The sequence below is a fragment of the Caretta caretta genome, chromosome 8 (assembly GCF_965140235.1).
Source record: "Caretta caretta isolate rCarCar2 chromosome 8, rCarCar1.hap1, whole genome shotgun sequence".
Taxonomy (NCBI): Eukaryota; Metazoa; Chordata; order Testudines; family Cheloniidae; genus Caretta; species Caretta caretta.
In genome coordinates this window covers 45,385,473-45,400,086 of record NC_134213.1, presented here as the reverse complement: position 1 = coordinate 45,400,086, position 14,614 = coordinate 45,385,473, and the positions used below count along the sequence as shown (strand labels likewise).

Genomic DNA, 14,614 nt, shown 5'->3' with positions numbered 1-14,614 from the left:
AGCTGAATGCAAGCCATGTATGGTTTGAATTAGGTCTTGCAAGATCAAACTCCCCAACAGAAAGCCTTGCAAACCAACCGCTGTTTAGACCATCAACCGTGTGCTGGGAGATGGGATAAAATGGAGACACCTAATGGTTGGGACATGCAAAGCCAACCAAGGACATTTCACAAAGCTAAATGAGATGCACCCTTAGGTTGGCTCCTTGCTGATCGCCACAGTTCTCTCTTCTCAGACCACACAGGAGTTTATTTAAAGATGGATATTTTCCTTGCATCTGCTGCCGTTGTATAGTTCACTCCAAGAGGCACATGGTACCACACCTTTAAGAAAACTCACAAACACTCAAAGAGGACACTTTTTTCAAACACATACTGAACTGTTTGTTTAATCCCAGAGAAGCGAAATGCAACATCTGTTTGAGTTTTTAACAACATCCAAAGACAGAAGAGTCAGAACCCCCTACTCATTAAAGTCATTTTTGTTTAAGGCACTCTGCAAAACCAGCTTTCATCTTTTCTTCCTTCTGATTTTCCCACCGCGGCAGCAGAATACCCGATTTTTTTTTCTTTTCTCCAAAGTAACACCCACATGCTCCTGCTCTTCTCATCATCTCCGGAAATTGGCAACTTTGACTCAAATACAGCATGAGTCAAAAAGAAAAAAAAAACAACAAAGGAAGACACAGGCAATAAACAAATAAGTGGAAATGGGGGAAGGATCAGAATAGCCAACTGCTCCCAGGTTTCTAGAAAAAGGGTCCTGGGGTCTTATTTTGCATTGGGGTTTACATGATTTTTGTTCACCGTGTTTTACCATGTTGTACAGGAAAGATTGGGGCCAGGTGAAGTCAATGCTAAGGGTGTGGGAATTGGGTAACGCTCTGGGCAAGTGTGTCTGGATTGCTGTCGACTGCAGCCAAACACATATTTTCCCTAAAAGAAGGGTTGTTCCCCCCCCCCCCCGCCCAAACTCACACAGGGCCCAGAGGCTTTTCAATGGGCTGGTGGTTTACAAAAGTAAAATGCAAATAAATAAATAAATAAATAAATAAAATACATATACATACATACAAACAATACATAAAGTGGAAGCAGCTTACAGTTACACTGGAAAGTCCCAAATTGTTTCAAATGCAATTCTGGCAAAAGGTTGGTTTGCTTTTCAGAAAGCAAGTGCACTCCTACACGAGGGTTTTGCTGTGTGAGACACACCCACAAATATATATCCCGACATTACAGAACACACACGCGCACACTGTTTATGAAAACTCCTCTAGAGCGTAAAGGCAATACCTTGTGCATAGTGTCAAAGGATTTAGGGTGCACAGCTGCCACAGTGCGACTCAAAATGGTCTCAGGCAGGCATGTTGCATTTGGTTGGTGATGGCTGAATCAGATGCTTCTTCTAATCCCCCACCCTAGGTCGGCAAAATCTGCCTGGACATTTCATGAGAACAGATTCTCTTGTGAGGTTTACAGCTCCTCTTGCTTCTAGCTGGTGAGCCTGCTGAGAGAGTAGCTTTGGGGGGCATAACTGATGCAGCCAGCGGAACTCAGTGAAGCAGAGGCACGGCTGTGAACATGAAATGTCAGAGAGGAGGGAAGGTAACCCAACATCTGAGACCCTTCCAAAAGTCCCGGCATTCCGGTTTGGTTCTAGCAATGGGAGGAAGTTTGCAGGTTCCTATTTATGAGAACTGGATCCCCCCATCCTTCCCTGAGATATGAGATGCTGGCTACAAGAATGGGCAGTAGAGGAAGGAAACAAAGTTTCCAACAGGAAATGCTCTGATCTGGTAATATTCCACCTCTGGGGGCTTTGCTGACTTCAGCCCATGCCTCCATGCATGCTCACTGCTTAGGGCCCAATGTACATCCCACTGAAGTCAATGGAAAGACCCCCCCACTGACTTCAACGGGCTCTGGATCAGGAACTTAGTAATCATCTAACTATACGTATCTCATGCCCATTCTGATCTGGTTCTTCAACTGTATTGTAATAAAGCCCACCTGAGAGATCTCAGCGAGAATCCAGCTCTTCTCTGCTGAGTGAAAAGAAAATGATATTCCCCCAACGGGATTTCAAAGATATCTGAAGTAAAAGGCAGAGCCGTGCTAGCAGCCAGTCTAAAGTGTCTGACCATGCATAAAGCGTGATATCTATATCAAACCCAACCTTATGTCCACCCAGCATGTCTGCTGAGACAAACTATCGAGTATCCCTCATCCCAAACGTGCAACACAGATGCACTCACATGCACTTGAAAAATGAATCTGCAATGGTTCTGTATACACTGTTCGGCTCAAGACAATGAGAAAGCAGGAAGCTTCTCCGCTTGAGATGAGATGAGATGAGATGCAGGAGGGGCTGGATTGCACCACATAAATATTCTCTAATCTGCTCAGGGGTATTGTATGAATTGTGTAGCTGTTTGTTGTCACGAATTTGGATCCCTTGGTAGCTGGATAGCTCCCTGCAACCTGCTCGTTTGCTTTAATATTTTTGTTGTGTGATGCTTAGATACCATGGTGATGGGCACGATAGAAAAACCAATGATAGAGAACCATACATGAACATATCAATAAAATGGTTATTATCCTAACATTTTGCACTTGCAAAGCATCTTCCATCCATGGAATTCAAAACAGCACCGTACAAATGAATTTATTCTCACAATGTAGCCCTACAAGCCCCGGGAATACCATTATCCCCCTACTGCAAATGGGGAAACTAAGGAAAATTAAGCGACTTGGCACTGAGTTGGGAACAAATCCCAGGTTTCTCAAGTCCCCGTCCTTGGCCTTAACCCAGAAAGCTGTTCTAAAAGAGCAAGATGATTGGCTGATGAAGACATGATTAGGCAGAAACAGGATCTAGCCATTAACCTATTTCACAAGAACTCCAGCAGGTGCAGTCATGCCAAACACTTGCAACCTCACAACGCACTGAGAGTCTGAGGGGTCTGGTATGACATGCATTATTGCTTACACAGGTTCCATTTGTGCCATGCACAAACTCTCACAAAGTTGGTGTGTAAAGCCCAGTGAAAAAGGTATTTCACTCTCTGCCTGTGACCTCAGTTCTCTATTAAGCTTTACTGTAGTGGCTTAGTGCAAAACTTTCATAAGCTTTTCAAAATCCTTTTATAAGAAAGGTCCGTTTTCCACAAAGGGCATCATAATGAAAGCTGCCATTTTCCCCTAATTTCCCTAGGTGAGGGGCTCCCTGGAGAAGCACTTTTCCTGATGGATGTGCAGAGCTCTGGAATACTCAGAGTTTCAAGTGAAAACAAAAGCTTCCAGGGATGGGGGTTGGTACTTCTCTTTAAGGGTCTCAGTAATTATAATTAAGGCTGTGAGTCTGTCACGGCAGGCATGGAAGTCACGGATGCCATGACTTTCTGGGATCTCCATGACTTCTGCAGCCGGCAGGTGCACCTGACCCCAAGCCGCCCGAGGACCTCAGGCAGCCCAAGGGCCAGCTGCACTGCCCCCGCAACAGTGGCAGTCCTGGGCCGCCCCTTGCCAGCAGTAGCGCAGTGGTCACAGGCCCCCGCCAGCAGCAGTGCGGTGGTACCGGGCTGTCCCCCACCAGCGGCAGTGGTCCCAGACCACACCCCACCAGCTGTGGCTGACGTGGTCCTGGGCTGCCCCGCTCCCGGGGGGGCCCTGGAGCCTCCCCTCAGCACCAGCAGGTGCCCCAGAGACCCCCCTCCAGAACACCAAAGATTTAGTCAGGGGTATAGTACAAGTCATGGACAGGTCAGGGGGCCATGAGTTTTTGTTTATTGCCCATGACTTTTACTAAAAGTGCCCATGACTAAATCTTAGCCTTAATTATAATGTTTAATGGATGGCAGATGTGTATACTCCTTAGCCCACTCTCTGAAGACTGGTTCCTCCCAAATATTGCATAAATCTTCCTACTTAGCAGAGACCAAACAGAAGCCACCGTGATACAGGGAGCTGCTGCACCAGACTCCCTCCCCTGGAGACCTGGTTTCAAATGAGTCTTTGGTCACAAGCAAAGCTATGGTGCTGGACCTCAACTCTTGGTGCGCAATGGACGTTTGTCCACATCATACCACAAAATTACTCACGACTGGGCACGGCTGCTTTGGAAAGGCCTACGGAGGGAACAGGCCGGGGCCTAGCAGGTTAGAAAGCAGTAGTGGTGATACGCTAGGGGGGTGGTCGCCAGTATTGGGCCAGAAAGGAGTGGTTCAGGTCAGGACTGAGGTACAGCTGAGGAGCAGAGCGTAGGGGACACTGACATTGTACCTGTATCTGGACAGTTCAGTTCTGATTTTCATAAACATTAAAGTTAACCAAAAAAACAGCCACTTATTGACTCGCTGCCCTTTACATTTTAGGAAACCAGAGCAAAATGACTCGGGGGGGGGGGGGGGGGGGCGAGGGGGCGGAGCCTGGGGAATGAGAATCGCCATGGGGCAGATCCCCAGTTGGTATAAGTTAGCCAATGCCACTGATGTCAATGGAGCTACATGGATCCCCACAACCCAGCAAATCAGAGGTTAAGTAATTATGCTTCACTATGTAAATATACCCTGGGAATGTCTGACAGGGCCAATCAATCAAATGTAATTAAACAATAAAATCCATTAATCAAAAATGGGAAAGCATCAGGTCTTTAGGATGGGGAAGGGAATTATACATAAAGTGGCAAAGTGAGAGCACCACAGTTTGCAGCTGTAACTCCTTGCAGAGTGGACACTGCAGCATTCACGCAGGTCTATGAACACCAACATCTGTTTCCAGTTCCCCCAATGTGCTACAATGGGAGTGGAAAGTCCTCCAGATTCCTCCCTTGCTTGCAGAGAAGGAAATGGAAAAGGCGGCCTTTTGCCCTGCTCAGTCAAGGTACTGATACTTTTCCTACTGAATGGGGTGATGTCTCGTGGGACTTTAAAGCTAGACACACAGCATTGGGAATCAGGGTTTGTCTACACTACACAGTTAACTCAACCTAGCTTAGGTCAACTTACAGCCACAATGGTAATTACTGCGGTTTTTCATGTCCATGCTACCCTCCAGTTGGTGGTGCGCGCCCTCATCAGGAGTGCATGCACCTACTTAAGAGGGGCAGTCTGGTGGGCTGAGAGCCCAGGCTCTCAGCTCTGCGTGGAGCTCCACACTGGGGACCTGGAAGCCCAGCTGGAGAACAGGGAGCGGAGAGCCCAGGCAGCAGCTGGGCTCACAGCTGGAGCCCCCCACCCACCCTGAGGTGACAGCCTGAGCTGTGAGCCTGGCACCGGGTTCACAGCAGGGAGCCTTTCTTGTCAATTTCATGGCTGCCTCAGGCTCAGAGCAGCAGCAGGGCTCACAGCTGAAGCTGTGAAATTGACAAGAAAGGCTGGTAGGCTCCAAGTTGTGAAATTGAGTCCAGCAAGGGGCCCACAGCTGCTGCAGTCACTCCAGAGTGCAGGGCAGGGGGCTCCAGCTGTGAGCCCAGGAGCTGTGAAATTGACAAGAATGACAGCCAACAGCGGACTTAAGTAACACAATGTCTACACGGACACTGTGTCACCCGAACTACACCGACATAAGTCCTGCACCTCTCGTAGAGCTGGAGGTACTATGTCAGTGTGGTAGAGCACTTACATCGCTGGGAGCAAGGGTGTAGTGTTGACACTGACATAATTAGGTTGACATAAGCTGCCTCACTTCAACCTAACTCCGCAATGTAGACCATGCTTCAGTCTCTCTCCTAGATTCTACAGTCGAGACCCTGTGCAGTTGTGCTCATTTCAACGGGAGCTTGCTGTCCTTAATTGACATGTATACTAGAAGCTCAGGGAAAACCCACTCTAAAAAATAAGTAGCTGAATAAATAAGTTAATAGAATCAATCAGCATTCTCTTCCCCATACCAGGGCAAGACTTCTGCTCCCTTACACCACTCTTGTGGGACCAGGCTTAGTGGGGGACCTGCGACCATTAAAGTTTTAGGGTGAAATCCTGGCTCCATCAAAGTCAATTGCCAAAACTCCCATGGAGTTCAATGGGGACAGGGCTTATCCCTCTGTGTTTTCAGTATGGCAAGTGCTGAAGTGTCTTCAAACCCTAGGAGCAGCAGAGATTCCAGCTGTAGACTGTATCTGGCCATGATCGTTCTCTGCAGCTACAATGCTAAACGATAGCGGCTGACTCAGAAGAGGAGCGGTGGGCATGGCTCGATGGCTAATGGGGAGCCCAGCTAGGAGAGGCTGCCTCTCCCAAACAGAGAATGCTCAGGAACTTTTTTCTTCACAAGGCCCCTTCCTGAAAAGAGCTAAGAACCAAGCACCAATCACTAGCCATATTCCCCACAGGGCTTTTCCTAAGCTATCTGACAGCACCCAGATCTGCTCCACCAGGCAACCCTAAACAAGCCCAGGGATTAGCAGGAGCAGAGTAAATGGAGAACTAGGGTTGGGCAATGTAAACCAGATGCCAACCTCAAACTCAGCCATTCAGACACAAGTGCTCCTAACACATGGGCCAAGCACCCACACTGGGCCCATGTTTTCCAGACCAGTGCTTCCCAAGTTGTGAGTTGGGGATCCTTTGAGGAGCTACAAAGGGTTCACGGTGGAGCCATGAATGTCTGGGCAAAAATGTAATTGCTAAGCCAGTTTTTTTCTAATTAAAAGACTATTAAGCTAGGCTTAAAAATCACCAGTGTTCTATTAATGGGTCTGTGTCTTATGCTGCTGCTGGTGGCCTCTCTGTGGCCTCCACTCTGCCAACGGGCCTTCAGCTGAGACTCCTTGCTGGGGAAGCAGGCAGCTGGAAGTCTCTCAGCTGAGAGGCCCTGCTGGTGCAGAGGGAGGCCTCCAGTGCTGGTAGCAGCAGAGAGGGGAAGAGGGTTGATAGAGAGATAGGTGTATCTTAAAACTGTCAACTGATCACACACCGAAGAACAAGTTTTCAAATCTAACAAGCCAGGAATCCTGAATCTCTGTTAAAGGAGAGTATGAAGAACTCAGTGCTGAAACTCTGAAAGTGCTACTTCCATTCACTTCCAGGGATCTCAGAGCCAGGGTTTCCAGCAATGGCTCCTGTGAAACCCAAACTTCAAAAACAACTTACGTCCGGTGCTATCAGAGATTCAACCAAACAGTGTGCAGCTCTGCCATTCGAAACAGGCCTGCTCTTCTCACAACAAGCCCAGACTGTGTCCCAACACACCCCAAAAGCTGTATTTTCTAGTTATGGTTTTAAACCCTCAGATTACATCTGATTATATCATTAATAAACTGTATAGAATTGAAGAAAGTCACAAAACCATCCTAACTCTAATGTCCTGAGTTGGGAAAAAAAACGGTCTTTGCTGGCAGGGCGCCATCAAGCCTTAACATATCTGTCAGGGAACCACCATACTAAAACGTTTGGGAGCCAATGCTCCAGATCATCCAGCAGCTCCTGTTAGGAACAGTGGAAAGTCCCCCACATGCAAATGCAACTGAGCATAAGAGGAGCTGTGAGGGTGCTCAGCTCTCGTGAAAACTTGCCTTTTAACAGGAGATTTTCCACCAAGGCACAGGCTCAGTGGGGCCTACAGAACCTGAAGAACCTATGGGCACTAATGCTCCTGCAGTGAAATTAACAGCATCTCTCTAAGCTAACTAACTTCCTTCCTTTCAATCATAGATTCACAGAATATCAGGGTTGGAAGGGACCTCAGAAGGTCATCTAGTCCAACCCCCTCCTCAAACCCCTTCCTTTCCTATCCAAGAAAGCTCTTGACGAATGTGGTATTTCAGCTGCTCCCATGACTTTGATTAACGATCTTTTTAGTTCAGAGGTGCAGGTGTATTCACATCTCTGTGCACTGAGCACAGAGTCTGGCATTGGTTTTGTTCCATTTCAATAAGCCCGTGCAACCGCAGCAAGATCAAAATGCCTCACTGGCCCCTCTCCCTCTATTTCTGTTCTCACATATGCTGGGCAAAGTCATCTCCACAAGTGACGGCTGTAACCAACTTCACCTCCCAGCTTTTGTGTTTGGGATGTTAGCTTGGGAACAACAGATTCCAAATCTCACAGCTGTCAGATTCCAGCCGTGCAACTACTGTTCTCCCAGAATTCCTCGAAAGGCTTGCATTTTAAATCCACTCCAACAACACTGATTTCATTAGTGATTGCATTCCTCAGGCCTTTTAGCAGTTCTGAGAAGCTGACTGGTATTGTGGGTTTCTCCTTAAAATGGGGAGCAGCGGTTGCCCAAATTGCGGTTCCAGTCTCAATCTTCCAGACCAAAATGCAGAACATGAACTTTAAAATGATTGGGCAGGAAGCCCAAAATGAGGGACAGAGCAAAATCTGTACAATTGAGAGAGTTTGGAATGAGAAGGGATTCAGGAGCGGGACCAAGCAGAAGTAGCTCCAATGACAAATACCTTTACAACAGCTGAGACTCTGGCCCCAAATCTTACAACCTCAGGCCAAAATTTTCCAAACTTAGAAACTAGAACTGGCTGAGAAATGGGAGCGTTATTTTGTGAAAAATGCTGGCATTGTTTCCACTTCACAGAGTTAGAAACACATCCCATTTCCATTTTTCTCAACATTTGAGTTTTGGGTTTTTTTGTTTGTTTTTAACCAAAATTGGTTTGAAAATTTTCCATGTTCCAAAAACTACATTTTAAATGTCAACAATGATTTAAAAAATATTTTGATAACATTTCCAATTAAAATGTAAATAAGACAGAAAATGTCAAAAAATGGAAAATTTTGATCATGGCTTTTTTTGATGAAACTTTACATGGAAAAATTGGCAATTTTTCCCTGAAAAACTTTTGTATGAAAAATTTCAGCCAGCTACCTCCATATTTAGGCACCTAAATAAGTAGGCTGATTTCAGATGCTGTAAACTAGGCCACCACAGCTGAAAATGTTGGTCTAAGTTTGAATTTCAACATTCCTGGTGTCCAAAAAGATAAGAAATCAATAACTAACACCAAATATTACTGAGAATAATAAAGGGAGAGACAAGAACATGGGATTTTTGGTCTAGAGTGGTGTGAGGGGTAAGACCCGAGTCTACTGGCTGCATATAAGAGGTGTGGGGTCGAGCTTGGAAAACAACCTACTTCTCCATGCCAGTTTTAAGGGCACAGTGTCATGCACCCCAACTGTCCGGAAGCCGCACCGGAGGGCTGAAGGTCTGGGGAAAATTCAGCACATCCATGTTCAGAAGTTTTGAAGGATCTGCCCTGAGCAGACAAGCACAGGCATGGCCTCTGGGGGCCCACAAACTGGTGAGAGCATGGAGTTCTCAAACTCACCCTGTGGAAGCCTAGCAGTCCTGTGCATCTGCAGGTGCTACCAAGGGATGGGAAGAGAAAGGCTGCTGGTGCACCACCCAGAGATGGGGATAGGCTGTAGGAGGTACACCAGAGCCACAGGGATGCAGGGCAGCTGAAGCAAGCTCGTGACTCCATGTGAATAAAGGCTGACTGGGATGGTATTAATGGATGCATGACATTGCAGCGCTCTCTCCACTGACTCCATCCAGAGCAGGTCTGCTGATGGCCAAGGAGCCCAGGGCAGGGGGACATAGCACAAAGAGACCTTTCCTGGGGTGAAGAAGAAGCCTCCTGAACAGATTTCAGCTCGCACTCGCTTCATCTCCTCTGTGGGTCCTCAGTAGCTACTCTGTACCCTGGTCATAAGAATCAAATTCCAGAGAGGTTTGCTCAAAAGACCCTGGCGTCACTGGGCAGGTACGGTTCCCAGTGATCTCGAATGGGGCTTAGCCTGCACAGACACCACAGAAACCCTGAACATACCAGACACCCAAGTGCTCCTATGGAGATCCTGTATGATCCCTGCTATGCAAAAAGCATGAGGCTCATAAGCAAAGTGGGGAAAATGTGACAGAACATCAACTCCATCAAAAGGAGAGTGGAGCCCTGGATTTCAAAGCAGTGAAATCACTACTGAAATCGGCTTAAAAATCAAGCTCAGAAAAGCAGAGCTAATACTGTAACAAGAGTTTTCTGCAAAACTGTCAGGAGAACCTACCACCAATGTACACTAACACCCACAGCACACGAATGGTGCCCAGTAGGATATGCTCTGAATGAAGGCAGGCATAATGGGGATCTTTGAACCATGGAGTTATTATGAGTGGTTTCTTTGCTCAGAAGCCTAAATTCACATAACAACAGAAACTTAATCTCTTGGTAATAGAGAGAGAAACTGCTTTTCAGAGCAATAATCCAAGGTTTCAAGAAGTCACTGGGCTCATGCTGGAAGGGCAGATACAGCCGTTTCCAAGAAGAATGAAATCAGTATCATTTCACAATATCTAGGACTCGATAGAGTTCCTCTGGATTGGAGTCAATACTAAGGGAGTCTCTGGACATCCTGCAGAGATATCCTTTAAATTAGTAGCTGGGTAAAGATGCTATAGATCACCTCTTAGTCACACTGGGCTGAGTAGTTAGCGATGCCTTAAAATGGTAACGCACATTCGGTTTATAAACCACACATTTTCTGCATTTCTCTTGTTTTGCTTCCTGGTGACTGAGATGGGGAAACGAGCAGCTTTGTTTTTAATGCTTTGCGTCTTCTTCCCTACCCTCTGCATCTGTGCCCAGAAGGTGGGAGCACTGCTACTTCTGTTCCTTGCTGGAACACCTCCACTCACCAGCTCCCCTACACTGGAGGGGCCAGATAAAAGAGCCAGTCACTGTGCATGGGGGAAAACAGCACAAGTTATGACTGTAATCCCTTGCACGGCTCCCCCTCTAAGCTATGGCCCCTCCCTGACAAGGTGTTCCTGGGGCAGCCACCATGGAGGCAGCACTGCTGTCCAGGGGCCAGCAGGAATGCAGACACTCTTTGTCTTCTGCATATCCTCCAAGACAGGCTAATATGGTGAACACGCTGCGGGGCAAGGATAGGGAGAGGAGAGGCGCATCACACCCCCAGAGGAAGAACGAGTAGGAAACTCCATGAGTTTATGACCCAAGCATTTCTTCCCACTCCAGTCATGACATCACCAATCACCTTCACAGCAACCAATTGGGATGCCATTGAGCCAGGGGCCAAAGAACCTCCCGGTGGTAATGGCCCTTAAAAAGCAAAGATCATGTTATCCCCCCAAACGTCCTCATCAGAGAGTGAAGCTCAGGCTTATTGCCAAAGAGAACAGCCTCCCACCTCCCCCGGATGGATTCAGCCATGCGCTCGTGCCTGGCTAGAGGAGCATTCCACTCAGAGACGTGCACATCTAACCATCCTTCACGGAAGCTACTGTTTTGTCGCTGTGGGAGGGGAAACCTCTGAGGAGTTTTCATGAACAACTACCCCTTCCCCTTGAAGCTGGTGCAAATGCTTCCCTTTGCCCCAGCAAACGGACACGCAGGCAGTCCCCATATCCTAGCGCCAAAGGCAGGTCCTGGGGCCTGGAAGCACACTGTGCGCAGATCTTTAGTTGCGCTGCTCTGTAGGCGGTTAGGGTGAGGCTTTCCACATGAACAGCTATTCACGTGGAAAACGAGCAAGAAATCCAGCTTCTTGCAATGGACTCATGTACGTGAAGGAAGTGTTTGAATCCTGGAGTACGTCCAAGTCTTTCGGATATCATGCAAACACAGTCAACATCTCCCTGGTTCTCCCTTTGCTGGGTGAACAGACATTGCTCATAATTTGTCATTTGACTGAGAATTATTTTTGCTTCTTTAAAAGAAGGGCTTGGGGGAGAGGGAATTGGATGGCCAGGAAAGATTAGTGTATCTTAGAACTAAATTACATCTAGATTTCCCTTGGACTTCACTCAAAGGATGGAAAGAACTATGGCAGCTCCTACATTCACAACTACTCGAAACACACTGAGATGCATGCAAAATGTCCTAATTCAATCAGCTTGAAGAAATTATTCTTGGGAAGAGGAAGGTAGTTCACATTGTCCTTCAGTTCAGCACCTTGGACAGTTCCCTGTGGACTCAGAACTGGCCTGTAGCTAAGTGGAACGGATGGCATGGGTTGTTATTCCCCCTCCCCCCCTTGTAAACATTCTTTTAGTTCCAATGAGCAAGGTGATCATTTGATTATCAATCAAAACTGCATAGGTATAAAAACGTGGTAACACCCCACCCCATCGGTCAGACAGCAGGATCGAACTGGAAGACCATGAATGTCTGGTGTGCATGGTCTCCATTTCTACATCTAATTGGTTGGGAAGCAGCATTTGCCACAGGCACTGTTTAATCATATTCTCATTCCTTGCATGTTATGGCAAGGGAATACGAGTTATTCAGGTAAGAAAGCCTCTTCCAGCCAAAATAACCTGGAAGTACAGAATCTCCCAGGTATGTCATTGGAAGTCCACCAGCTGTGCAATTCCTCTTCTGTGACATAGCTTTGGCCACTACCAGGTACCATATTCTTTCTGAATAAGGAGGAACTCTATTTCCATTCACCAGAGGTCTGCTTTGGCTCAGAAATCCAGTTCATTTGCACCATACCAACAGGAATGAAGTCCTCAAGCACGCACACCCACACACCATCTACTTGGGAGGTATCACTACCAAAGGCTGGCCTCGTTTGGGTCTCCACATGAGGACCTGGGCATCGTTGGCGTTGGGTTTCACTAGTGCGTTTGGTGGGATGGGTTCCATTCGGCTCAGAATCCGGGGCTGCTCCTGCTGAGTCCTTCCCACTAGTCGTGCTCGCTGCCCCAGGAGCTGCAAGGGATCCACTTCAATGTCCACGCGCATCCTCCACTTTATAGTCTGCAGGATGATCTTCTCCTTGGTGGTCATGTTCATGGCTACTAGCCACGTGGTAAAGCTTTGATCCCTCTTAATCCTGGTCAGCAATGGTACATTGCTGTCACTCACAGGGACAGCCCACGTCACACTGGGGTAAAAATTGTCATTCATACTGACTGAGAACCGGGAGACCTTGTTAGTGGGCCCAACCAAGGTCACCGTTTCCGTAGTGTTCCCATACCAGGGGTAGCTCACACCATCAGAGTCACTGATGGCTTTTACTCTCCCTTCTCGCAAGTCAGGAAGTTCCCAGCTGGACCTACGGAATGAAAACGAAAGAACCAGGTTATAAACGAAGCTGCACCAACAACTACTGGGTAGTTCCTGTAGTCTACAGCAGGGTGGGCTGATTTAAATCAAAGCAATTTAAAATCACTGATTTTAATCATGATTTAAATCAGCAAGCAGGAAACCTTGATTTTCCTACATTTTAATTGTTTTGCAATTATACAGCTTAACTTACATTTATGCAGATTATTTTTTACATTTTTATGATGTTAGAAAATGGTGGATAATGCATTTCTTATTTACCAGATGATTAATTTTGTGCTTAGTGTCAAATTCTGTTGAGACAGGAATTTGAATGCAATTAAAAATGCAAAAAACCCATAGCATTTAAATTTTTTAAATTAGTGAAATAAAACTACCTTAAATGTGTTGGATATACATGAAAAAAAGTTTATCAAAACAAGGTTTGCATTTAGAACTGATTTATTAACTCAAGGAAGTATTATTTGTAGTTAGTAAATGAAATTGATTGTTTCCTATCACTGTGTCCTTCAAGATATCAGATCCCGACAGATCTCATCCTCTCAGACCTAGTTTTTATTAATAGACTGGAAGAGGAAAACAAGCTTTCCTGCTTTTTCATCTTCCTACTGGTTTTTAACTCTGAATGAACTAATCGTTGAACTAAACTAGTTAAATACACTGAAATGAAGAAAACATTCTCTCTGCACCTGCAGAATACACTATTTTCTGGTTGTAGGTGCTTAGCCCGTGATTTCTATCAATTCAGTGATTTGACTTTCTTGAAAATTTTGGCAGTAAACATATACTGCTTATGTTTTTAAATGTAATTTATTTGATTTTAATCAATTAAATTTAGACCTTAACATATGCTGTCATAATTTCACATAAGATTTCTATAAATAAATCTGTATTTAGTTTAAATTAAAAAATCCATTTTTTAAAAAAGCCATTAATTTTTATCCACCCTGGTCTACAGGGGCATTATTAAAGACAAGAAGCTCCACGCTAACACTCACAGGATGAAATGCTTAGCTGGAGAGAGAAGAAGAAAACAGATAAGAGGATAACAATTTAGTACTTGTGATCCTGCTGAATGAGTCATTGCTGCATCATCAAAATTGCCCAGGACACTCTAGGTAACATAGGACAAGCTGAACAACTCAGTCAGATCCCAGCTAGTACTTATCTAGCATCTCGATCAAAAAATCCTACCCTGCTTTTCAAATGAGTGACCAATTCCTCACAGCATGCTGGTGACAGAGACGGTCAGGCTCAGGTTTTCAAGGCCGACTAGTGAGATTTAGCCACACAAATATTCATGTTAGTCACAGATTTCAAGGCCAGAAGGAGCCATCAGATCACCTAGTCCGGTAGTGCTCAACCTGCAGCCCAAACAGCACACAGCTGCAGCCTATGTGATATCCTCAGGGCCACACAGGTTGTATATATACACATTGTGTGGATGCAGTCCACATAACACATAGAGAGCTCCATATGTGACCCACAATGGTAAACCGGTTGAGAACCACAGACCTAGTATGACCTCCAGCATATCACAGGCCACCCATCCCCACCC

General features: G+C 46.1%; 1 protein-coding gene across 4 annotated transcripts in view; it reads right to left on the bottom strand.

The window, feature by feature from the left end:
• Positions 1–372: 372 nt before the first annotated feature.
• Positions 373–14,614, bottom strand: part of FAM78B (family with sequence similarity 78 member B) — a 31,077-nt gene continuing 16,835 nt past the window's right edge. For all 4 annotated transcript variants that reach the window (XM_048861464.2, XM_048861468.2, XM_075131454.1 and 1 more), the window contains exon 2: positions 373–13,045. In XM_048861464.2, coding sequence (XP_048717421.1) covers positions 12,523–13,045 — 523 coding nt within the window. In that variant the 3' untranslated portion in view covers positions 373–12,522. The remainder of the gene's footprint in view (positions 13,046–14,614) is intronic.